The sequence below is a fragment of the Pelodiscus sinensis genome, chromosome 5 (genome assembly GCF_052426305.1).
Source record: "Pelodiscus sinensis isolate ZL-2025 chromosome 5, ASM5242630v1, whole genome shotgun sequence".
NCBI classification, from domain to species: Eukaryota; Metazoa; Chordata; order Testudines; family Trionychidae; genus Pelodiscus; species Pelodiscus sinensis.
This window is the reverse complement of record NC_143056.1, coordinates 98,773,924-98,801,051: the sequence shown is the minus strand read 5'-3', so window position 1 is coordinate 98,801,051 and position 27,128 is coordinate 98,773,924. Positions and strand designations below refer to the sequence as shown.

Here is a 27,128-nt window from a genome sequence, read left to right as displayed (position 1 = left end):
GGGACCCAGGACTAAGCCACCTAGCTTACAGAGGAGTAAGGCAATTATGCATGATGTACAGTGTGCTCTGTGCCTACATAGCACATGAGGCCCGGAACAACTTGTTAACGTGTCTGGAGATGAAGCAGGAATCCTCCCTGCACGGCTTCATTAAGTTCTCATATAGGAACTCTTTGATCCTTCTCACAAGGATCCTGGGGAAGCCAGCGTTAGTCCATTCCTCCACAGTAGGGCACCTTTCCACTGCAGTAAGCGGTCTGGCATCACTGCAGCACAAAGCATTGTAGCATAAGGCCCAGGTTTGTGGCCACATTCAGACAGCATCTGCTCCCTATCACTGTGTGATTCGGAGAAAATGGATAACTCACCTGGCGGAAGGAAGGGAATCTATTAGCCTCTGCCGCTAGCATGGCCTTAGCCTCTGGCATCCCCCCTTCTGTCCTCATACCTGCAGGCTCCTGAGAGTTGGGAAACTAGCACTCTCCCAGGAAGTAGTGTGTGGAGGAAACACAGGAGGAGAGTTGCGTGAGCTACCACCCTGCCCCACGGGCATGACCAGACCCCTTCCTCCCTTCCGCCCACAGGCTTCTGCGGGATGGGAAAGCAGCACTCTCCCAGGATGCAGAGTGGTGGACACACGAAGGAAACCATATGAGCTGCTATCCAGCCCCTGCTCGCCCACAGAATCTTGCAGTAGCAAGCCCCTTACCATGCCTCCTCCAAGCTATGAGTCCAGGTGTCCCTTGAGAACTGCATTGTGTGCCTGCAGCACAGTGGCCCCTTTAAAGCATAATTCTGGCCTTACACAGAACACATCCCCATTGTCTTAAGAGATCTTCGTTCTGTGTCAACAGATTAGGTTTTAGGCTCCACAATGTATCTTCTGCAACATGTATCCTTGTAACTTTTCATTACAGCAGGGAGCTTGCTGTATACTCCCCTGGCTCCAGCAACACAGATCCACAGGCGAAGGAGGACAAGGGAAGACATTTTTAGGGAGCAAATGGAGTGGAGGAATGTGAGCGGAGCGGCAGGAGTGGACATCATGTGGGGAACCACAATGAAGCGCCTGGCGGCTATGACAGAATGCATGGCAGTATGCCTGAAGAGGACACACCTTGCACGTCACAAAACGTTCCTTCACCCTGTTTCGTAGCCTCCACCCAAGAGGCCCTAGGACATGGGGAAAGGGGATGGAAGGGAAGGACCTGAAGGCCCAGCTCACACTATCAGCGCCTGCAGCACCCTGGAGAAGTACCCCTTGCGGTCTACATACTCCTCGGCAAGGTGGTCGAGAACCAAGATGGGGATGTGCGTTCCATCTATCACCCTACTACAGTTAGGGAATCCCACCATGACAAGTCAGCCACTACAAAATCCACATTTGCCAGTCACTACCCTCCAGAACAGAATGGTATTAATTGCTTTGGCTACTTATCTAACAGCTCCCACGGTAGGTTTTTCCACTCCAAATTGATTCTCAACTGACAGGTAGCTGTCTGGTGTTGCAAGTTTCCACAGGGCCACTTCCATGTGCTTCTTCACTGTCAGAGCAGGTCTCATTTGGGAAAGCCATTCACTAAGGTCCAAGAAAGTGGCCTTGCACATGTTGGAAGTTCTGCAGCCACTGATGATCATCCCATATCTGCAGCACTATGTCCCACCAATTGGTGCTTGTCTCATGGCACCAGAACTAGCATTCCTCTGTTTCCACAGGATCGAATGCTGGCTGCATTTCCAACTCGCTCAATGCAAAGGTTTGCCTGTATAGTGTGCCAATACACCCCAAGATTCCTCCTTGCTCTCTTCCTGGAGTGATGTGCGTATGCTCTCAACATACTCCACCACTAGGCACACCAAGGTAGACATCACCACAATGCTTTGATACACAACGGGATCAACAAGCAGTGCCATTCTTGTGCTACTATGGCATCTGTGGGTGTCACCGAGGCCAAAAAGGGCACAAAAAGACGATTTCCCATTGATCTCATGCAAGGAGGAAGGGAGTGGATGAGCACATTATGTTACACTGACTACATGAACTCAGAATCACCAGCTGCCGTTTTGGTCCCAGTGTGCATTGTGAGTCTCCAAGTCGATGGCAGTCTCCCTACTGGGGACATGCTACTTCGAACTACGCTGAAATCTTGCAGATAGTGGGGATGTGGACCTTTGACTTTACAAATCAGGTGGTAAGAAACTGACCTTAATAAATTCAACCTTATTTCATGATGTAGAGGTTGCCTAAGGAATTGTTTACTTTTGAAAGTTAATTTGAAATAAGGTGGTGTGTGAATTCAAAGTTGTATGGCTATTTCTGAATATAATTTCTTATGTGACACTTATTTTGGAATAAGAGTGCCTTGTTCCTGTGAAGCTTAATCCACTAGCAAAATGGGTTAAACTGAATTAGAAAAGGCATACTCATTCTGGAATAAGACTACTAAATTAGCTGCCATCTTGGATTTAAACAAGATGAGAGGTCCACTCAGTGAAATATTGACCCCCAACTCACTATAACTTCAAACCCTACTTGCGCTCTTAAAGCTGGTTTACTTTAGAAAGTTGCTATATGAGCATAATTAAAGCAGTGCAACATTCCTAGTGTGGATACAGCTCTACCACCATAAAAGGTACTTGATGCTGGTTTATAAAGCTATAATTAAAGGGAAATCAAAGGTACTTCTATACAGGTAAAACTGCATGCACAGCAGGGTTTTCACTGATGTAACTATTTTGGTTAAAAAAAGATTCCCCTCCCCACAAATAGTTATACAGGCAAAACTTTAGAAAAGCCTAAATATCTGAATCACATAAAAGATCTGCTCAATGATTTAAAAATCCAAACAATTTCAGATGTGTATCTGAAAAAAACCCCAAACCCACTTTGGTATCTATTTAAAAATGAATACATTTTTTAAAATACTGCATATAGAGCACTCTCCAGAAGCCAGAATGAAACCTTTATGCTTGTAGACTGACTACTGGTGTCAAGCCTTGAGCCGTAACAGCACAGTGGTAAGGCATCCATAGTTATAAGGCAGGGAATAAAAGGATCCCAAATATCAGAGTAGGCCAAGTCTTTCAAAAAGTTTTGCTTTGTTTTTATTTGAGAATACACAAAAGATGTGCTGAGTGATTTCAAATTTGTATCTAAACAATGTTGGTTCTGTATTTGAAACTTTTCACTAACTTGGCATGCAAAAAAATGGCATTTTTAAAATTATGCCTCTAACATACTCTTCAGCAGAAGTTGGTGAATTTTCTGAAGGCTCTCATGTTCCTGAAATGAAGCACATTTCAGGGATGTCTTGGGACAAGACTATTTGAGCTCTTGCATTCCTTTCTGTAATACAAATACTGAGGAAAGCAGATGGGTAATACCAACTTGTTCTAGCTCAGAATAAGCCACAATTGAAAGTTGTACCTCCAAAGAGAGTCACCGAGAAAGTTTCTAAATATCTATAATTAAAGGTTAGTACGCGTTAAGTCCAGAAACCACCTGCTTCTTTGTGAATATCACTATTCGCTCTAGACACTTAAACCAGTAAGCTACAATGTAGGGCATAGGCAAGACAGGGAAGTGTGTCACAATTTACACTTCCACAACAATTGACAAAGTGCAGACACTGAGCGTAACAGGAAAAGACAAACGATGTTTTAACAAAAAAAGGACCAAAAGTTAGAAATGCAAATCACTGGAAACTTACCAAGTGAGTCAATGAAGTCTTTGTTGTTCTGATAAAACTTGACATAGGATGCTAATTTAGCACTAACAAAAATGGTCAAAAGCTAGAGAAAAGAAGGAAAACCTCAAATATAAAAACCAGTTTAACTAAATTTCATTACACTCAAATTGAACAGGTACCTCATGAGCATTTGCACTGAAAGGCACAAGAAAAAGTCAAGTGCGGTTTAATGAATCTCTCAGAACGTATTTACAAAATGCAAACAACATCAGAAAAAAAGAATTAAGTTTACCATTTAGAGTCAATATCTGCCTCTAGATAATTTTAACTTCAAAATGAACAATTTGTCTTAAGCTTGTTTTTCCAGGCTCTACCTTGGACTTCAATGGCAGCTGGAGACTATTTATCTGATGGCAAAATTTGGATCTTAGTGACAAAGTATCCTTACCTAAGTTCCCTGTAAGGGGCCGTGCAGCTGCTAAATGAGCTTAGCCCAGAAGCTTAAGGCTGCCCGATAGAGCTTCCTGGCTGGGGAGGGGCACTCCTGCAGCAGCAGAAGCTCCCTGTACTAGATGACAAGAATGCTGAGAGAGAGGGAGGAGTAATATGAGGCTGGGATGGGAGAGGGTCAGAAAGGAGGGGAGTTTGGAGGATACCTGTCTGGGAGAGGAGAGGTTTGATTAGAGATCTGATTACAGCAGCTTCCTGTAAGGAAACCCACCAGAGTTCTCTAGCTTCCTGGGCTGGGAAAGGGGGAGGAGACTGCATAGGATAGGTGGGGGAAATACAGAGAGTGTGAGTGGGCATCTGTGCAGAGAGGTAGGGACAAAGAAGAGTTTGTCTGGGGTGTCGTAGTCTGGCTCTTACTGCAAGTTGTCTCAGCACAGCAGCCCTACCTGGGCTGCAGGCACAGGACTCTCTCCTGGGCTGAGGCAGGTTGTATGGAGTGGTGCCAAAATTTCAGGTGAGTTAAAAGCTTCTGCAACAAAAGGCCTAGCTCATGACATTTGCATGCTTACATTTTAAACAAAGTTTACATAGGTGTTAATGGCTTATCGTAGGAAAGGATTCTTTTACTAGAATTTTTTTAGTGTTGTAGATATCATCAAACTCTGATTTTAATGACTTTTTAAAAAAATCCCGTGTTACTAGTTAATACATGGTAAATTGTTAAAACTGGGAGAACTTTACCATGGATCCTGTTTAATTTGTTTGGACTTTCAATTGGAGTTGGATTCTGTAAAAGTGCCCTGGGAGCTTCTATTCTTTGAATTACTGACACACACAAGGTGAACTTATCTTTTTTTACAGGTCTGTTATATTTGCATAGCGTGGACCCTAAATATTCCCCAGAGAAAGTGTATAAGCCTGAATGAGTGTTTTTTACTCTCCGTTACAGTCAGTAAACAGTGTATTAATATTTTCAAAGAAAGCATGACTGTTTCTAGTTGACTCAAATTTGTTTAGCATCTTAAAAGCTGTGCATATTTTTTAGGCTTTTACTTAATGGCCATTTCTTTGATTTATTTATATGGTCATTTTCAGTACGCCCCATTTTGGTGTATTTACTAGCTTGAGTTGTTAGAAAGGACGATAATACATGTATTCCAAGGGTAATGTTAATTTTCTTTATTTGATTTCATATTAAATAAACATCGTAAGCATTGTTCCTTGTTAATTATCCCTTCTTTTAATATACTGTCTTCCATACCTATGGACTGTTTAAAATGTATATTTATACCTAGGTTTTTGTGCTTGTACTGGGACACACTGCACGTCCACATACAACCTTAATGCTGGTGGTGCACATAAGAAATTTCAGCCTGCCCAAATGAAAATTTAACCTGCCCAAAGGATGGAAAAATTATAGAGGGAACACTGTTCCTTACCCCAAGTGCACTTGCCTTAGTGATTACCTGTGATCATATTCATCACCTTAAATGAGATTGGCACATTGTTTTTACAATTAGTTTAAAAAAAACTGCAAATACTTTTTAAATTAATGCCTTGTTCAAGTATCTCTTGCACTCCAATGGTCAGGGCTCGCCAAGTGGCAGCTAGCCCTGCTCGCCAGCCACGCGGTTCTGTGCATGCGCAGATCGCTCTGCGCCAGCTCTTCCGGGGTGTAATCTACTCACCACGGGCATGTAGACATGGCGAGTAGATTACATTATTTGTCGAGCCCTGCCAATGGTCATTGGACTGCACAAGATGCAGTTTAAGTCAGTCAACTTTGAAACAGATTAGATCAACAAATTAAAAAAGGTGCCACAACAACCTGTCTGAAAAACAAAGTTACCTACATCATGGATAAGTTCTCCTTCCAAAAATTTCACTGGTTTTAAGGCAAGAAGATGGTCGAAAAGAAAGGTATTTGGATCCTTCAACGCTCGGACAATACATCTATTTTGAAAAGGAAAGTACACATGGGTTACAATAAATAAATGCACTGCCAATTAAATAATATAATTTATAATGCATTTCCACAGTGCTTTCTAGAGAATCTCAATATTCTGAAATATGAAACAATAGCATTGCATCACCGTTGAGAATATGGAAATATTTGAATCCCCATTTTAAAGAAGGGAGGTTTCACAGTGATTTGTCAGATATCATAAAGAAAATCTATGTCAGAGTATAATAAGGAAAACAGCTCAAATCCTTCCTCTCCTTTGTTTTAGATGTGAGCTTGGGTTTTACTCCCTTACATAACTGACATTTCAAAAAATGTGTACATTATTTTTACTATCACCTTCATAGAACCAAGTCACTTTGGGAAGATTGGATTAGATTCCGACATGACCAAAGCAGAAAAAACACCAACTAGCTTAAATATAACTGTATGTTTAGCAATTATATTTACAGGCAAGTAACCAAGTTTTAGGAAAGTATTGGCATTACAATGGGGCTTAAAAACCCCAAGACAGATTGTGATCCCACTGCATCAGGCACTTTTTCATGTATTGTAAAAGATAGCCCATGCCTGGAAGAGCTCATAAAATGGAGGGGGGGGGGGGGGGGGCGACAAAAAAACCCCACCAAGACAAAATTAAAAAAATGGAAGCAAAGAGGTTATTGGGATTATCCCATTTTACAGACAAAAAAGTGAGACATGAAAAATTAACTGACCTGCCCAAGGTTACACAGGCAGTCTGAGACACAGCCAAGACCAATCCTAGATCCCCTGAATGCCTTAACCTCTAGTCCACTTTCTTCCACTCAACACTGCTAACAGATAAGAATGAAAGTACTCTGCTAACAGACTAATCTGTATATCTGGGTATAGTGCTTAGATTATCCGCTAATATAGTTTGTTTTAAAAGTCATAAAGTAACATATAGAACAAACATCAATAAGCCAAATTTAGGGGAATAAATTTAATACAGTTTAGATATTAGTATCCAAATATTTGGGTATATCATTCATGAAAAGTTATACTGGGAGTTGGTTTTGGAAAGCAAATATATCAGTAAGAAAAAGCAGAAAAGTATTTGGTATGATAATTTTGTCTGCAAGTCCTTGGAGTATGGTTTTTGTATGGAGATTTAGATATTTGGTGCTAGTAAGCATGCAAGTGTTACTTCAGAAATATAAGCAGATCCGGTACCAACTACAACAGTAGATTGCCAAACACCTTCCATTATGAAAACTTATTTAAATTGCTCTAATTTTGCCCAACTTTAATAATTTTGGCTGCAAATCGCCATAACAGGTCTGTGTCTCAGACTGAATCCCTCCTCTACCCTATTTCAGCAAAAACATTTCAGCTAAGGTTAAGAAAAATAATTTTGACAGTGTTGACAATCTTCCCTATCCAAATGTTTTGCTGAAAAGCTCGAATATTTCTATGCTTCAGAGTAAGAACTTGAAACATGGCAGGGGAGAATCTAATGGGCTGAGAAGTGCATTTCTACATTTCTTGTGAAAACCAATACAGACCTGGCAGAGCTGAAAGACTCTGAAAGTCACCACTGCACATGCTCAATACAACTTGTTAGAGTCACAGCACTTACAACAAAAAATTAACTTCCTCAATGAATTGTATAAGAATCAATATATGGTACCTTACTGAGAGAGAATAATGAAGACAACCAGCAGGTACTACTTAAAATCATCTCATAACAGTAAGACTATGCAGTGAATGACTCAATAGCAAAGACGGTATTTTTCGCATTTTGAAAATAACCTTTATATCCTGCTTTCTGTGTTATCCAAAGCCATAGAATGATATCTTGTACTTCATGAAACCTCCGACCATAGCCTCTTGGGAGTAGTGAGGGCTAGGAGAAATTGCCTTTTTAAAAAAAAACTCGATCCTTTTAAAATATATTTCGTATAAAGTGCCTTTTGTAAAACCATGATGTACCCTTTGCTGCCCACAAGTACTTCCTGACTTCTAGCAACAAGTCAACACAATCCTGTGTGGTTTGAGACCAATGTATTATTGAAAGGTAGGAAGACTTCCAAAGGAATGAGCTGCAAATGCTTTGTGGGGCTTAAGGAAGCTTTGGCTTTTACAAGTCAGTTGTGCAACTGACTGCTCAATGTTCTCATCATTTGGAACACTCGGCACATAACCGGACAACTGCTGCATTACAAAGACACCTTCAAGGAAATCCAAGAGTTTCATATTACCTGTGAGCATCAACTCTAGCCTGGGAAGCATTGTCCTCTGTGTAACTTCCTAATAGCTCCACCATTACTTTGGCTGCAGAGTCACTGTGGAGGAGAAAAAAAACTATTACCCCAGGAATGCTAAAAAAATACTTAGAACAAGCTACTCAAATACTTAAATAGCGCCATTATGAAGTTACAGTTCACCTTAAATTGTCTTTGAAAGGATGTAGATGGTCCATTTTAATTGCAGTGAAAGGGGGCAAATTAGCTAAATGTATTCATTAAATTCTGGCTTAACAAAATGTTTATCTTCACCCTTCATTTAATTTTCTTAAACTAATAAATTACCTACTCATTATGGAAAGCCTTCCTAGCTGTATGTTATTCACCAAAACACTTCTTGCACACATCTGGATCTAATCACTGCAGAATAAGTAGTACTGCACAATTTTACTTCAAAACGCAAGATGGCCTAATGAAAGAGCATTTATGGTCACAGAAGTGGCATCAGTAAGAAGGTGCTGCTTTTACATAACAAACCTGAACTGTGAGCACTCAGAGTGACATCTGCTGATTTTAGTGCCAAAATTAACTGTTTACTACTTTTTGCTCCTGTAAACCTAACAAAGTGAATAACGCTGAGTATGAGACAAATCGTCCCCTCACATTCACATAATTAAGTTTCAATTGCCGAATCTTTATTATTAGTCATGATGTGGAAGTCAGAAAGAACCTTGGTTTGCTAAGCTTACCTTTAGAAAAAAATCTCTACAAGTAAACTGAGTAAAAATTGATATGCAAAGTTGGGGTCTTGTCTGCATTGACTTTTTTATTTTATTTTTTTAAACACAAGATCCCAGCAGTGCTATCAACAATGGAAATGCTAGTGTAAACCAGTGACTAATTAGACGATAGATGGCAAACACACCAGTGGTTGATAGCAATGGTGAAATCACTAGTGTAACTATAGTGAAGCTATCAACTGCTGGAGGTTGTCACAAAAGCTTGAGCACAGCCCAATATAAATCATTTCTATAATCAACTTTTAGAAGCTATAAGCACAGAATAAAAATAAAAGACTGATGTTTTCCACATGGACAGAAGGTCAAACCTTCTGAATGTGTCACTAAGATCTGGACAACATTCTCAATAGCAGAATCTATCCAGTTTTGTGTTCTCTGCCCATGAAATCACTAGCTCTTTTGGAACTATTTTACTACTTGCTTTAAGAGGATAATCTATATTTGGAACCAAATCTCAGTCAAGAGGACGCTAATGCACTTTTCTGAAAAGGTGTCTAATTCTTTCATGAAAAAAATATTCCTTCTCCCCTCTTTCCCTCTACACATAACATTGGAACTTCCTTCACAATGGATTCTATTCCGCATGTTAGTAAGAAGCTCAAATTGATTAATCTTTAGTGTCAGAGTATTTTTTGCATCAAAAATCACAACACAAAATCTATAGCACGAGGAGAAACAAGAAACAGCTGTTTCAATACAGAGACTATAGAAGAGTGGTCACCAACCAGCAGATTGGGATCTTGGAGCCTCTGACAGGTGACCCTGACTGGTTTGACCAGGAAGCTATCAAGTGCTGGCACTTCAGTTGCCCCTCCACCCAGTCATGCTGCTCCTGCCCTTTGCCTTGCAGCTGCCTCCAGGAGCCTCCTGCTTGCTATGCAGGGTGTGGGAAGGAGAAAAGGGGGTGCTGATGGCATTGTGTCTCTCCTACCCCAATTTCTGTACCCCATCCCCACACAGAGAGAATGGGATGATGGCAGCTTGGCAATGCAAATCTGTCACACTCATACTGTGTGTGTGTGTCTGTCATTCTCACAAACACACACTGACCTTCACACTCAGCTCCCGACCCAGCACACACGTGTGGAGTTGCTGTTATTTCTGTTACTGCTTGCAAAGTGGGTTAGTTTGATTGGTCTGTGCATTTCATACTTTTCATTTCTCTTTACGCTTAAATGTAATTCTTTGGGCAGTGAGTTCTAAAAATGCCTACCCTGCCATGGCTGGAGTCATTATCTCTGTGGGAACTGCTGCTCCTGGAAGTGGCTGGCGCGTCCCTGCAGTCCCTGACAGAGGCAGAGCAGAGGGTCTCCACATGCTGTCTTTGTCTGCAGACACCGCTCCTGCAGCTCCGATTGATCAGTAACGGGGAACTGTGGCCAGCAGAAGCTGTGGGCTCAGTGCCTACAGATGAGGGTCAGCACATGGCACCATGGAGCCACTGCTGTATATGCCAGCTGCTTTCAGGAGTGGTTCAGAGCCAGGGTAGGAGTAAGCCTGCCTTAACCACACTGCTCCACCACCTGGAAGCCATCTCAGTTAAATTGTGCCCAGCCAGATCCTACATCCTGAACCCTTGTCCCAGCCCTAAACCTCCTTCTGCACCCAACCTTCTGCGTGAGTCCCCCTTCACCCAAACTCCATCCCAGAGCTTGCAACCTGACCTCCCTCCTGGACCCCAATCCCCCACCCTGGGCTAAGCTCAGAGTCCCTCCCATACTCCAAACCCCTTAGCCCAAGACCAGAGCCTGCACCCCAACCCCCTATCCCAGCCTAATGAAAGTGAGTGAGCGTGGGGGAGGAAGGGGGATGGAGTGAGCAGGAATGAAGCCTCAGAGAAGGGGTGGGAAGGAAGTGGGGCAATGCTATTTTCGCTTGAGATGGAGCTTACATTGCACTTAGATGGAAAAAGTGACCTTGTGGTTAAAAAGGCTGGAGAGCACTGCTATTAAAAAAAAAAGGAAGGTATACGCTCTATGTCCCTCTTTGCTCGAGGTATTATGTATGCAGTGGAATTTGCCACAAAATTGCTATTGCCTTAGAATTGTACTCCATGATCAGACCTTGTTTTTAAAAACATGAAGATTCTAGCCCTTTATAGCTGTGAATAGAGTTATAGCTGTGAATAGAGTTAGCTCGCCTTGGAAAAAATTCAATTAATGAAGTGTGGGTTGCATAAGGGCTGGTCTACACATTAACTGGCAACAAAACCAAAAGGTATGAACTAAAAGCTGATACTGGCATCTTCATATATGTCTATGTGAGAACACTTATTTTGGAAGACAAGTAGTTTAAGTTGTTACAGCCAACATAGTACCGCTCTGCATGTAAACTAGCCCTAAGGTAATGTTTACATTAGAGATTTTTGCACTGGAAAAGGCACACCTACACAGTACACCAGCACAAATCCCTAGTGAAGATACAAAGTGCAATTTAAAATTAGGTTTACTCTGAGTAGACAATCTGAAAGAATGGTTCAGAAGCACAAACGGCCCCATGCAGCTCAGAAAACTACATAATTTAGTGATGAAAATTTAGGTCTTGCTTTCACTACTAAAAAAGTACATTTTTACTAGTGCACATCAACTACACACTGAACACTAGATATTTTGGTCATCTGAAGAAGTGGGCTGTGCCCACGAAAGCTCATGATACCATCTACATGTTGCGTTAGTCTTTAAAGTGCCACCAGACCATTTGTTGTTGTTTAAGTTTATCCTGTACAGACTAACTCGGTTACCCCCTGAAGCTACTAGATACAGTAGACTTCTGATAATCCAGCACCTTTGGGAACTAAGTGGTACCGGATTATTGGATATGCCGGAGTATCGGGAGGTACTCCAGCGAGGGGCTGTGACGGGTCTGCCGGGACCCGCACTGCATCCGGGGGTGGGTGGGAACGGTGCGACAAGGGGCAAACCCTCTGCCATTTTGCAGGAAGCTGGGGGAAGCCCCACACTGCTGCCGAGAGTTTCCAGGAGAGGAGTGGGCTCCCCACCCCTAGACTGCAGTGTTATCACAGAGCAGGGGGATGAGGGGCGGCACTGCAGGACCAACCTGGCAGCTCCCCAGTTGCTCTGCTCCGCAGCTTCCCCAAGTCCGCTGATCGTCGGTGTCAGCAGCGGTGGACTTGGGGAAGCAGCGTGGAGGAGAGCAGCTGGGTCCTGCTGGGCGCCGAGCACGGGGGCGAGGGGCAGCGCTGCAGGACCAACCCAGCAGGACCCCAGCTTCTCTGCTCCGTGCTGCTTCCCCAAGTCCCTGCCCCTTTTCCTCACCCCATGGGGGCTGGAGTGCCAGAGGAGTGAGGTGTCTCAGTTGGGGGCCACATCAGTGAGGGTTGGAGGTTATGGGAGGAGTTTTTTGCTGCACGCTTGCGTGGTTCCCAACTGAATTTTCTGTGAGTCAGTGACCCCCCGACCCAAAGAAGGCTCCCCATGCCTGCCATAAATAAAGAAAACACTGAAGCCTCTTGTGTTGAACATAATATTTTACTTAATTTAAAATGAAATTTGATAAACATGAGAAAATTAAAATGCTTAATCTGTTTAATAATTTAAATTAAGCCGTTCTCTCCAGCTGCAGCACTAGCAAAATAGGTCAGGCATAATTATGTAATTAACGGTGAGTTTCTATTAGTAATGGGTAGTCCGTGGAAAGGTTTGGAGAGGGCGGGGCCTCAAGAAAGTGGTGGGGGTCTCAGGGAAGGGTTGGGGTAGATCTTGGCTTGCGCCCTGACATTTAAAAAGTGATCTTGGGCGTAAGGAAGTTGGAGACCACTGCCCTAAGGAGAAGATGATCTGAAAAGTTGTCCTACTGATTACAAACTCTGCACTGACACAAACAATAGCACCATGCATTCATGAATTTGTGAAAGATATTTTTTCATGCTTAACTCTATAGTACAGATTTTTTTTTAAAACAATTTTAGTTCTGAAGTGAATTACCCGGTACATTACCAAAACCAAAACAAGGCAAAGAAAATTATAATTAGTCAAACTAGAAATGGTTAATAGTTTAAATGTCTCAGTTGGAGCCAATTTCCTCTCCAATTCTATGATCTCACAGGTGGAATTTGAAAACATTAATGAAAAAGCAAGCTAGTCCAACTGCAAATAGCTTTTAGTTTAATTAAACAACTTAAATGGATGGTCCTTTTTACCTTGGCTTAATTTTAACATTTGTAATGTTTGCAGTCAGATTATTGTTTTGTTTTAGGAAAACATAGGGCTCTAGAATTCAATTTGTGGAATAAGGAGGATTTACAGAGTAAAAATGTAGCAATATTAACTGAGTACTTTCCAAACAAAACATACACTCTCCGTTACATACAGAGGTTTTTGGTTAACCTCTCAAAAGAATGTGTATGCATTATTTTAGCCACCTTAGAGCTGCTTTTTAGTAGAATCCTTTTGCACTGATGATGCTATAAATAGCTGAATGCATAAGAAGTTGAATTAAAAGTTAAGGCTCAGATCCTTAGCTAGACTGAAGCCAAATTTTATACATGGTTATTACAAATCATCCCTGATACCAGGTAAGTCACCCTTGGGAGCCTCACTCCAATTTAGGCCACAATTACCCAAGTGAAAGCCAACCTAATAGTTTCTATCCTACCTCCAACATTCATGACCAGTGGAACCCATAAGTAATTCATCTCGTTGCCATATGTGAAATCTAGCAATAGAGACAAACTGACAACCACCGTTTTACCCTCTTCTTGGAATGGTGCAAGTAGCAAAACCCACCAAAACCACACTGCCCTTTCAGAAAGATGACCAAACCCTCAAACTTTTAATAATAAATATTTAATAACTTCAAGTCCTTTTTTAATTAAGGGAAGGGAGACCAAAAGTGTATGCATAATATTCTGTGGGGCTGTGATAAGCAATACAGTAAAATACGGTGCCTGCTTGTCCACAAAGGTAACATGGCTGTCCATCCACATAAAAGAAATGTGGAGTATTAAATCCATACCAAAAGCCCTGAAACGGTTGTGTAGCAATTCCTTATTTAAATCTGAATGAAAAATGCACACTTTTGTGAAGGCAAGGTTTGTGTCTCTTATCCTTATCAGTAAATGTAAAGACTTATGCTGAAATAAGTGCAATCTAGACCTCCTATTAATTTACTCACTCAGAAATAAATTTCCAAGTAGACTGTACAGAATTAAGTAAGATAATTACTTTGATCTGCCTAGCTCATTAGATCAAATACTCTTATTATGATCCACAATTATACTTTAAAATAATTCAGCAGGTATTCTATTAACATTAATGCCCATGTCTAGTGCAAAGCTTTGTCTCAAAGGTATTGTTTATACTAGCAGACTGATTGTGATAACTCTGATTAATAGTCACCCCCCAACCAACTACAGAATAGAGATGGCACAACACACATTTAAAATGTCAAATTTCAATTAAATAATAAACTTGGCATGTTATTTCTAGAAGGAAAGCAAAAGTTTTACTTTCATGAGCTTATGGCTTTCAATCAACCCACTACTAACTTTAATAGCTTCTAAGAGAAAACTGTTTAACTTAAAATTTAAAGAGTTCTGAAATATTAGTCTAAGATGTAATAAAAAGTTCGCCCAGATTTCTGAAATTAAAGAGAGTTATACAGGAAAAAATGATGAAAAACCTTCCTCCCTCAAAATCTCATGCTATACGCTAATTTAGAATTACTGAAATTCTCAAATCTTATTTAATTGAGCATACCTTTTCTTGCAGTCCACTAGTGCATCATACAGCAGTCGCAGAAGAGTATGTTTTTTCTCCGTGCTGAGATTCCAGTCAGAAATCCACTTTCGAACCTACACAGAAAACAATTCAAGTGCTGTAATGCTTTCTGAAGAGTGTTCTGACTTAACATTAGAACTACAAACACTACCCACTTATACCTGACCCAAGCTCTCTTGAAGATGAAAGTGACAGAAAGGATGTTTTGGCTTTCTGGGTATTTATGCCACAGTCCCCAGTAAAGAAAATGCACCACTGTAGGGCCCCAAATCAGAACATTGCACCCTCTTTGTAAAGGAGGACAGCAGTCCTACACCAATGTTCCCTCTAATCTTTTCCATCCATGTGCGGAACACATTTGTTTTGCACTGAAGCACATGCGAATAAAACATAGAAACAAAAAGACCTAACTGCGGGCGCTTTGCTAATCAGCTGGGGCTGCATCTAAATCCTTCCTTTGCTCAGCTTACAAAGAATGCTGGCTTACACCTTTTGGCCTCCAAAGTGATGGACAGTAAGCTAGTGCCCCAAAGATGGCTGTTTACAGCATTTTTTCCACACCCAGCACATTCAAACTACACCCAAGCAGATCTTCTGATGCATTTAACAGGGAAAGAAGTGTATTTTCACATTTGTTGCAAAGAGCAGTTTGACTTCAATTGTAAGGGCAAAAACTTATAAAAGGTTAAAAAACCCACAATAATTCAAAATTTGCTTTTTATTCCACTAGAGCGTGGCACTTTTTACATAGTATTAGCCACTGTGCCCTCTGAATACCACCTTTAACAACAGACCATGTACAGTTAAGACAGAAAATCAGAGGTGACACCATGTCAATTACCTGATCTAGTTCAGTTGGAATGTACTGAATGGCACCACATGCTGAGGCAACTTTAATAAGGCTGCAGTAGACTGTGTACCTTACAGGAGTATTCTTATCCATTCCATGGAAGAGATTACTCAGCCTAAATGAGGAACAACAAAATTAATGAACGCTCACAAGTTTGGCAATAAGTGAGGTGACTGTGCACATATACTAGCATATATCATGTAAACCTGCCTAACAACCACGAGAACCCTTCATGGATACTAAATTTATATCCAGGATATCAGCTTTATACCCATGGAGCTTCAGAACTCTGCAACAATGAGTGAGAATAGTAGGACTATGGCCAGCGATCAGGCCAGGAGCCGCAGCAGCAGCAGCGCATGCTGAGCCAGGACCCAGCCTGGGCTGTACTTCTGCTGGGACTGGAGGTGGCAAAGTAGAGAGAGCAATAGGCTTGCAGACAAATCCTTTCAACACAGTCTAGGAATATGCAAATTGCTTGTGCACACTGGTGTGACCAGCAACAGCTGCTGGTGAGTCTGCTGGTCTTATGCTCTGTCACTATAGTACAGGCAGGCAAAAGGCAGCCAGCGGGCTGGATCCCGCCTGCCAAGCCACCAGATCTGGCCCACAGCCACCTCCCTGGAACCCTTAGGCAGAGAGCCGCTTGCACTCTGCTCTGGATGCTGGGGAGGGACGCTTTGCACACTGCCCTGCCTCCCAACAAAATCTCTCAGCTCTCATTCGCCAGTTTCCGGCCAATAGGAACTCAGAAATTTTGTGGGGGGCAGGGGTAGCATGCAAAGTCTCCCTCCCTCATGCCCAGAACAGAGCCACATAGTGCAGCCAGCCTGCCTAAGGTTCCTGCAAGGCTGTCAGCTGGGAGCCGCCTAGATAAGCACCTTCAAGCCAGAGCCTGTCTCTGGGCACCCCACTCCCTCTCTCTTCTCCAACTACCTGGTCCAACTACAAACATTCTGTATCCCCGCTTCCCTTCCCCCAGACCCTGCACCCATTCCTCAGGCCAGAATCCTCTCCTGCATCCATATTCCCTCCCCAACCCTGCATCCCATTTCCCTGTCTCAGGTCACAACCCCTCCTTTACTCAAACTCCTACACTCCCTTGTGCACCCCAGTCCTCTATCCCAAGTTCCCGCCTCACCCATTCTCCATCCCTCCATAGAAGTGCAGCCTTTGACCATTTGCCAAAATCTTGGAGTGGCCCGCCCATTACAAATTACCCCTGCACTACAGCATCCTTTACTCTGCAGTGGGAGGTCACTCCACTTGCCACCACTATAGTGAAGTGGAGAGCAGGGGACCGGGAGATGGATGGTGGAGCAGAGCAGGTTGCCTGATTGCTCTAGCTCCCACTATCACAGTGAACGTGGGAGAGACCAACTCCTATTGCTGCTCTGCATCAGGTTCCTAGTTCCCCCCAGTAATCCTCCAGCTCACAGTGCTCTGGGAGAGGAGCTTCGGGCAAAGAGTACAATGGGGGAGGGCACAAGAAGGGCTTGGGGGAATGTGGGGTGGGGCAGAGCTGCCCCGTACCTTCCTAGAGATTTCCCTGCCCAGAGGGGTAAGTGAGGATTCCCATTTGTACAGATAGGGAAAAGAGGTAAAAAGGTGAAAAACATGCCAAAGGTCACAGATGCACAGAATTTCATCAAGGACTAGGGATGTAAAAGCCCATTTAATCATTTAACCGGTTAAACATTTTGTTTAACTGATTAAATGCAGATGGAGCAGCCCCCACACCACAGGCATGGGGCTGCTCCAATCCAGCTGCTTTTAACCCCAGGCTGGGAGTTGGCAGCAAGAGGAGGGGGTAAAGGGGGCTGCCAGCTCCCAGCCCACATGGGCTAGAAGCCAGCAGCCCCGCAGGACTGGAGCAGCCTGCTGCCCAGAGCGGGCCATGTGCGGGGGGGCTGTTACCAGGTAATGGTTAACCATGAAGGATGATGCTTACCAGATTAGGATGTTAAATTTAGATTAATTGATTAGCTGATCAATGCGATTTACATCGACTATTCGATTAGTGGATAAGGGCACCTCCACCTTTGAAGTATAGCCAGCCCCAGGGCAGCTGCTACACTTCAAAGGTAGGAAAGCGCTGCAGAGAGCACAGAGTCAGCAGGGGACACGAGCAGTTCCCCGCTGGCACTGTGCTCCCTGCGGCGTTTCAAAGCGGCAGCGTCACATGGAGCCTGGGGCCTGCTGAGAACTCACAATCCCAGCTGACCAAGGGCTCCCTGCAACACTACTGCTTTGAAATGCCCTGTGAAGCCTGGCATCAGGCTTCACAGGGCATTTCAAAGCAGCAGTGCCACATGGAGTCTGGGGTCAGCTTGGGACGGGTTGTGACCTGAGACAGGGAAATGGGATGCAGGGTTGGGGAGGGAATATGGGTGCAGGAGAGGATTCTGGCCTGAGGAATGGGTGAGTCCCCAGCTGATCCTAGACTCCATGTGGCACTGCCACTTTGAAGCACCCCCTCTTTTGTCCGCCAACCCTTGCTGCCTCTTTCTGATAGTGGCAGCAAGGGAAGAGAGGGGGAGAGGGAGAGACTAGTCAACTAGTGGTTCACATCCCTATACCAGATAATCAGTTACTTGTTCACATCCTTAATCAGGGCCCAGTTTTTAATTCCTGGGCCTGTACTTAAAAACAAAACCCAAATCAAAACACACACAAAAGACTGTACCCCTCCTGAAAGGAAGGGAAGATGATCCCTGAGGGATACTTACAGCTGCAACCTGAGAGATGGACGCTCGCCTTCCCGAAATTTGACCAACTTCTCACACAGGCTTTCAATCAAAGCTTCTTGTTTGTCAGGTTCCAGGATAAGAAGCAGAGATACTACGCTGTTCATGACACTTTCAACATCTACACATAAACAAGACATGCATCAACTTAACACTAAAAGCAGTAATTAATTCAGCAGTATTAGAAATGCTCCTGCCACTAATGCTTATTTTTTCCTCAGCAAGACATACTGGAAAAGTATAACTTCAGGCTCAAAGGCTTTTTAAAAAAATCCAGTTATTAAACTGAACAAGCATATCGAGGTTGACAGCAGCTCAGTCTAATAGTCAATCTTCTGCCAGCATCTCACAACCCTTTCCGAAAGGGATCACACCTCTAAGGTGGAAAAAGAATGCCATCCCCAAGACATCAATCCTTCCTTCCAGGTTAATTTCAAAGTCTCCATCCCCATCTTCTAAACAACTTAGGCTCAATCCCCACTCAATGGCCCGGACTCAAGCACATCTAAAAGATTGCCTAAAACTCCAAAATGAGGACTGCAATCAATAACTCTGGACTTTATGGTACTTTAGCACAAGGTACAACTTTCTGGTACTTTAGCACAAGGTACAACTTTCTCAGAAGTCAGTCCCAGATGGCAGAACTAACTCCTACAGAAACTGAGGACCATCAATAAATCTAATTTTCCACTGCAAATGCAACCTACACTTTGATTTGTTTACTCTAATCAACACAGTGATATGCCCATACATATTTTAAAAACCTACCAAAACACTACACTGCAGAAACAATTCTTCCCCGGGGGAGAAGATAAGAAAAAATTAACTAAATATAATTAACTAAATATAATACTTGTTCATTACATTGCTTAATCCACGACTGAAAGGCACTCATAATACAGTGAAGAAGGCTACAAAAGATACAATTTTCATTGAGACCACCACCAAGGGTGCAAATTAATACCAGTCATTGCAGTTTGTGCTACGAACACCTGCTTATTAAAGTATAGAGCCAACATGATCTAGGTCACAGAGCAGTCAAGGGTTTGCACAAATTTCCATCACTATCTAAACTGGACTAGTAAATCACTATAGTGAAAAGATCACTATACTATTCCAATTCACCTGATTCACTAGAACGCCAAAATAGAAATTAGCACTCTCATTGTTTAGCTTCTGGGAATAAATATACACCCTGAAAAGCAAATATGCAAAAAAAGTTATTAGCTTCATCATGACAAGCATAGCAAACTACTATGAATACAATCTTCTCCAAAGGAGGCTACTTCAATTAAAAGAAAGGATGGCCATTCTGTCTATAGAATTATGGGGCCTGTCCATATAATTTACATGCACTTTGCTGCAAGATGCCTAATGACCACTACTCATAAATATCCATCCCCTAAACAAATCCTCACCCTTTCCAAAAAAAACAGTCACATTAGGGATGTGAACCTACCCAATTAAATGATTAACTGAGGAGCTCAGGTTCATCAGTTAATCCACTTAAACAATTACATGCAGGCTGCTGTCTTTGTATGGGCGGGGTGGGGCAGGGCAAGTAGAGGAGGCAGAGGCAGGTGAGCACAGTGGAGCCTCCTGCTCCCCATGCTGCCTCTGATACAGGAGGGGCAGGCAGGAGCCGCTGCTCACAGCTTAAAAGCCGTAATATTTACTGCAATTATTATTGTGTCCTGTTGAAAGATCTCAGAAGATAGCCTAAAATTTCAAGGGCAGAGTTAACTGATTTATAGTTTGCCCCTGACATTAACAGTTACTTGCATCAAATTTCTTCATTCTTCTTAAAGTTATGCTGTTACTTACTGGAATCAGGCCCCCTGCTGAATCAGTCTCTTCACCAGCAACAAGTTTTATTTCACCACTAATTTTTTTTAAATGGAAACTGATTTTATACATGATTAATTACCCATCTTAGACACTGTCCAAACTATAATTCTCACTTGTTCAAAAGGAACTGCACATCACCAAGAGATAAAATTGAATACAGGCACATTTCACCTTGTATAAACTACCTTGATTGAGAATTTACACATGGATTAAAAATCAGAGCCAGAAGTTGAAACTTCTACTGAAACCAGTCTATGCACATATGGATCTTTATGTAGTGAAGACCATGCAACAGGTCTCCAAATCTTGCCTACAGTTATCTCAGAGGGTGCCTGTATAAATGATTTTTTTTCTGGGTCTGCAACATGCAGATTCACAGAGAGGAGGGAAAGAATGGCTTGACTCCCACAGACCACTACACCATATGCCGCATAGACTAAACACTGCCTTACATGGCCTCTAAGCATATCTGGAAATTTACACTAGCCAAGGACAGGGTCAGTATGGCATCACATCCCTTTCCCTGTAGGTGATTAACCTAAGTACACAGCAATTTCGAAGTTCCCAGCTGGGGTACTTTTATTACTGACAAAAAATAGTGTTGTTGTACAGGATGGTCCTTTTGGAAATGTAGAGTAGGATTTTCAGAAACTACTTCTGCTCCCATTGAATAGGCTTTTACCACTGACTTGAAATGGGACCTATATTAGGTCAATGCTGACCACCTTTGAAAATCTTCCCCTTAATGTACAATGAGCTAGCTTCCTATTAGTACTTTCACTCTTGGTCTCTCTGCCCTGCAAGTGATCTATGTAAATTAAGCTCAATCCAAGTTCTTGACTGTGCTACACAAAAATATCCACACTAAGGCTTTCAAGACACAAACCTTTATCATCCTCCTTTAGACATACATCACAGACTTCAATAATCTGAGCCAGGTCAATGTGAAGTCCACCTTCAGAGTTCTCTTCAGAGATCTCAGCTCCTTTAGATTTCAGATAAGCTCGAAGTTCTGCAGCCTTTTAAAGAAATAAAGAAACAAATGCAAATGTACATACCTTCAGCAACACCTTACTGGCAGTCTTCTTTTGAATGAAAAAAGGTGTGTTTTTAACTCAAGGTAAAAATCCTAGTAAAAAGCAAGACAATATATACTTTTCTCATGAGTTAACTGGCTGAGTTTAAAGACTAGAGTTCCTAGTCTTTTGTGAAAACAAACTGCCTTATATTCTTTAGGACTTCATATCAAATTAGTTAATTTGAGCTGAGAACCCTCCTCTTTCCTGGTGATAATGCCTATACCTTAACTTTACAATCCAAGATTTTACTAAATGACTATGAGCTCTTTGAAGCCATATATATACACTAGTACCATGGGCCCCTGATTTGATCAAGACATTTAAGTGCTAGAAAAATACAAAGATAACGATTTTTAAAAAGCCTTTATGTCAGGGATAAAAATTAAATAAACATGGTATTTTTTTAAAGAAATAACTGAAAAGTATATTTTAGAACTCCGCACAATTTTAAAGAGGCTTTGGACTGAATACTTGAAGAGTTGTTATGAGACAGCACGACATATATAAAATGTGTATTTCGAGTATCTGTGGTTGGGGAGTATTTTCAGTATTTATTTTGCAGAACTTAACTTTTTTTTAAAAAGGCCCTTCAAAAATGAGCAAGAGCCATATTTTGACACAATAGCTCAAATAAACAAACTAACCCACACCATGATAGCAACTTTAATACCAAGAAGGCTGAAAGAATAAAGTAGTAAGCAATGGCAACTATTACTTAATTTTGGGGGAAGAAGGGAGGTTACTTCAAAATAGGACCCTATAGGAGGATGGAAGAAAGGAAGGCGAACCAAAAAATATTAGAGGGATAGGATTTTGAGTGGAAGGGAGAAGGGAGAGAGACAAGATTGGGTAAAATAATATTTAAACTAATCAAAGGCATACAAAATTCATTTCATTTAGTGTTCTAATAATATGCTGTGAGTAAAATTTATTTTCAAAGGCCACACAGAACTGCCAAGTATTGTGATGGAACTTTGGTAATTTCCTATTCCCACAGAACTCCACCGGGCACCAGAGTGCCGCATTTAATATAATGTATGTATGCTTCATGCCCTCAAGAGTTTCATACTGAACACGGGTCATCCACTGCTTTCCTTTATCTTAAGAGAGAGACAGATGAAATGATGCAAGAAGGAGCCCTGGGGTCAGTGCGACAGTTCTACAAATCTGGTAGGTTATGAATTCTGACTCTAGGAGAAATCCACTCACTCCACTCCACAGGGAGCGCACCGAGGCCAATGGCCCCTTTTAGTTACTAGGGTTACCCCCACTCTGAGACGGCCTGGCATCTGCTGCGCAGCCCTTGGACGCGAGCGGCAGGGCGGCGAGATAACACTCGCTCCGGGCTCGCGGCAGCTGGCGAGGCAGGTTCTCTCACCCACCGAAAAGCGGCGCGGTACGAGGGGGCCCCTCGCTAGGGGACACAGCCACTAGGGCGACACGGAGACCAGGGGGCGTTTTCCAGTCCCACCCTGCTCTGGCACAGCCCAGCCCCCGGCGCGCGTTCCTCCCCGGCCGTTAACAGCCGGGCCCAGGCGCTCGGCACGCGCCCCCCGACGGGCGCTGCTCTGAGTGCGGGAGCCCGGCTACCCCCGCACAGCCCCGCACCGCGAAGCGGCCAGACGCGCGGCCCCTGACCTGATCCTCCTCGGTAACATCGATGAAGGCCGGGACGCTCATGGCAGCGGAGGCTCCGCTCCCTGCGCCCGAACACGCCGCCCGCAACGGAAAGGGAGCGATGCACCGTCACTTCCGGGGAAGCTCCGCACCCGCTTCCGCATCCGGGCTACGGGCCGCCCCCGGCACCTGCTCCAGCCGCCGCCGCCCACGTGGTGGGGCCACGCTCCCCCAAGGGCCTGGGCCGGCGCCTCTCCCTATGGGTATCCCCTGGCAACCGCCGCTTGCCTGCGCCCTGCCGGTTCCAGCAGCGGAAGGCCCCGGCAGCCCGAGCTCCGCGCCTGGCGCTCCTAGGGGGTGGGGAGGTGGCGCGAGCTCGTCTCGCCTCGCCTCAGGGCAACGGCCCCTTCCGCCCCGCGGGCACCCAGCCCTCCTCGCGGCCCGGCCGGGGCTCGCTGAGCTGCTTCCCATCTGTGCCCCGCCCGGCCACACACCTGCCATTAGCCAGGCTGGAGCACGACCCTCAGCAGCAGGGTCTCGGTGGCTGTGGAGCCTTCCTCCGTCCCTTGGGGCCGACATCCAGGCCTCTGGGCAGGGATCCTCTGCCCCGCAGCCACTAACGCCCTCTTCGCAATCTCTGGCTCACTGGGGAGCAAGCTAGGGCTCTTTCGAAGGAGAGCCCAGCCTCCCACGAGCTCCCCCCATAGCAGGGAGCCCACGCTGGCGTGCCAGCCTCACAGCGCCCTGCAAGATCAGAGCGCCAGTGCCGGCTTCCTAGGGGGAAGGGGAAGCTCTGAGCTAGCCAGAAAAGGAGTGCAGAAACAGCTGCTCCTTCTGCTTCTGTCCCCTCCTTCTGGCCTGACACCCTATGCACCCCCCAGCCTGCTTCTCCACCCTCCCTTGCTCTGGCCCCCTCTCCCTGGCCAGACAACCTACTCCCAGCCTGCTTCTACACCCTACCTCCCACCCAGGACTTAAGACCCTCATCCCTCTTGCACCCCGCTCCCCACCCAGATCCTGCACCCCATCCCTATCCCCTTAACTAGCAGCACTGTATGGCACATTTAACCTCTCATTTTTGGCTCCACTCCAGAGCCTAGGGAGGCCCACAAATTCCACTAACCCTGGAACTTCAGAGGAGTAAATCTGGCCTGAGGCCTTTAACCTCAGTCTCCCCTCCCCAAAAAAATCCCTGCTATGGGGCTGGAGCCCCAGGGGAGTGAGGTGTTTCAGTTGGGAGGCCGCATCAGTGAGGGTTAGGATGGGAGTTTTTTTGCTTCTTGTGTGGTCCCTGACTGATTTTTCTGTGGGTCAGTGACCCCGCCCCCAAAATGGTTCTCTACTCCTGCCATAAATAAAGACAATGTTGAAACCTTTTGTGTTGGACATAATATTTTACTTTAGTTAGAAACGAAGCCTGGTCAACCAGCCCCGAAAGAAATGAATGAAAAGGTGCAGCGGCAGAAGTCCCATTAAAGTCTGTAAATACAATGTTTCATACATGCTATTATTAATCATTATGTCAATTATCAGTAATATTAAGATGTATGATTTCAGTCATGCCAAATGGACATTCTTATATGGTGTAGTTTTGATGTAGTTTGGTTCTTTGGTTTGAAAAGGTTGCTGACGCCTGTACTAGCTCCTTTGCAGAACAGTTGGCATTGCCCCATTCCAGCCACCCTCAGGTTCTGTTTGAGTCATGACACTTGCCCTGTGCCTATCCTCGGGTTTGTAATCTCAAGTAATGAGTTGGTCTGTGGGCTCAGTGGTCCCACTTTCTTCTGAGGTGGTTGGCCTTTAATTTTACTGGGCTTATGACCAACTTTCTGAGACTTCAAATCTGTCTTTTGGTAAAGTCTACAACATAACTTAGGGGTTCAAGATACCTGATAATGTGGTACAGGTCTCTGAAATGGTCATAGCTAGTCACTATAAAATTACAGATTACAGAGATAAAATGTTACTGCTTTACATAATATGCTGTTTCTGTTGCACTGACATATCACAGCTCTCTTAGGACACATCTATACTACAAGATAAGGTTGAATCTAACATGATCAATATCTGGGCACCTGATGCTGAGAAGGCGGAGGGCAGGTCAAATGTTCCCTGAAGTAGCATGTCCACATTACAGAGCCGGCTGTCGACTCAGAGAGCAAGTCACCGTGTGTAGCTGGGCAGTCTGGCCTATGCTTCCGGTATCCACTGAGTCAAAAAATCAGCTGTGCATAGTTAGAGGGGCTCATGTTGGCTGCATCCTATAAGCCAGGCACTCCTTTAGTCCCTTCCCCCTCATATGAGCTAAAGAGGGCACGGTGTGCTCGCATTCTTTCATGTTCTGGTTACTTGTGAAGATGACACGGAGTCTGGGGTGCTGGAAAGCATTGGCATGCTCATGTCTCTTGTGCTCCTCATGGCTCTTTACTTAGGCTACGTCTACACTGGCAGCTTCTTGCGCAAGAACTCTTCCACAAGAGAGCATCTACACTGGCATGTGCTTTTGCGCAAGAGCATCCATGGCAGTGTAGACGCTCTCTTGCACAAGAAAGCTCTGATGGCCATTTTAACTATAGGGGCTTCTTGCGCAAGAAATTCATGTTGCCTGTCTACACTGGCCTCTTCTGGAAGAGTTCTTGTGCAAGAGGGCTTCTTCCTGAGAGGGAGCAACAGAGTTCTCGCACAAGAAGCCCTGATTTTCTACAGTACAACATCAGTTTACTTGCGCAAGAACGTGCAGCCAGTGTAGACAGGCGGAATGTTTTTGCGCATGAGTGGCTCTTTTTGCACAAGAACGCGCCAGTGTAGGCACAGCCTGAGAGTGCCTACATATTTCTTCATAAGGATGAGGAGAAGAAGGATAAACCTTGGCATGGCACAGTGGCACCCCTCAGCCAAGCCCTGGCAGTCCTGCTAGTGCAGCTGCTAGTCAATCCCCTGGACAAGTGCAGCACCAGTTCTGGTGTTGGGAGATGAGGAGATGAGGTCAGGCTGGTGAGACTGCATTGTCACGCAGAGTTGGGATGACCAGCAGTGACTGTAGAAGGCCACATTCCTGGAGCTCTGCAAATGGCTCGCCTCTGCCCTAAAGTGACAGGATACCCACATGAGACCCGCTCTGACCATGGAGAAGTTTGTGGCAATTGCCCTCTGAAAGCTTGCCATGCCAGCCAGCTACCACTCAGTCAGGAACCAGTTTAGGGTGGGGAAATTGATGGTGGGGGCTGTTGTCATACAAGTAGCTGAGGCCATAAACAACATCCTGGTCGTGACTCTGGGGAACATGAACAATATTGTGGGGGCTTTCCTAATTGTGGTGGGGCCATAGACAGAACTCACATCCCCATCTTGGCCCCTGAACACCATGCCTCAGAGTACAGCAACCAAAAGGGGTACTTCTCCATGGTGCTGCAGGCACTCGTGGATCACGAGACACTTCACCAACATCAGTGTGGGATGGTTGGGAAAGGTGCAAACTTCTGCCTTTTCCAAAAGATGCACACTGGAACTTTTTCCCCAAGCAGAACACAAGAGTCTGAGAAGAACGTGACCATCATGATCATGGGCAGCCCAACCTACTCTTTGCTCCCATGACTCACGAAGCCCTACACGTGTAGCATGGACCCCAGCAAAGAGGAGTTTAATCATAGGCTGAGTAGGTGCAGAATGGTGGTGAAATGTACATTTTGGGGGGAAAGTTCAGGGCTACGTCTAGACTGGCATGATTTTCCGGAAATGCTTTTAACAGAAAAGTTTTCCATTAAAAGCATTTTTGGAAAAGAGCGTCTAGATTGGCACGAATGCTTTTCCGCAAAAGCACTTTTTGCGGAAAAGCGTCCGTGGCCAATCTAGATGCGCTTTTGCACAAAAAAGCTTCGAACGCTATTTTTGCAATCAGGGCTTTTTTGCACAAAACAAATCTGAGCTGTCTACACTGGCCCTTTTGCTCAAAAGTTTTGCGCAAAAGTGACTTTTGCCCGAATGGGAGCAGCATAGTATTTCCACAAAAAGCACTGATTTCTTACAGTAGGAAGTCAGTGCTTTTGCGGAAATTCAAGCGGCCAGTGTAGACAACTGGCAAGTTTTTCCGGAAAAGCGGCTGATTTTCCGGAAAAACCGGCCAGTCTAGACACAGCCCAG

At 44.2% G+C, this 27,128-nt stretch overlaps 1 protein-coding gene across 1 annotated transcript in view; it reads right to left on the bottom strand.

Annotated features, from left to right (window-relative positions):
* EIF3M (eukaryotic translation initiation factor 3 subunit M) overlaps positions 1–23,166 on the bottom strand; it is a 30,856-nt gene extending 7,690 nt beyond the window's left edge. The window contains exons 1-8 of the mRNA XM_006128910.3: positions 23,010–23,166; positions 21,179–21,311; positions 18,427–18,565; positions 15,689–15,812; positions 14,827–14,921; positions 8,325–8,408; positions 5,993–6,092; positions 3,711–3,792 (exon numbers count right to left, since the gene is read on the bottom strand). Coding sequence (XP_006128972.1) covers positions 3,711–3,792; positions 5,993–6,092; positions 8,325–8,408; positions 14,827–14,921; positions 15,689–15,812; positions 18,427–18,565; positions 21,179–21,311; positions 23,010–23,051 — 799 coding nt within the window. The 5' untranslated portion in view covers positions 23,052–23,166. The remainder of the gene's footprint in view (positions 1–3,710; positions 3,793–5,992; positions 6,093–8,324; positions 8,409–14,826; positions 14,922–15,688; positions 15,813–18,426; positions 18,566–21,178; positions 21,312–23,009) is intronic.
* Between the last annotated feature and the right edge of the window lie 3,962 nt (positions 23,167–27,128).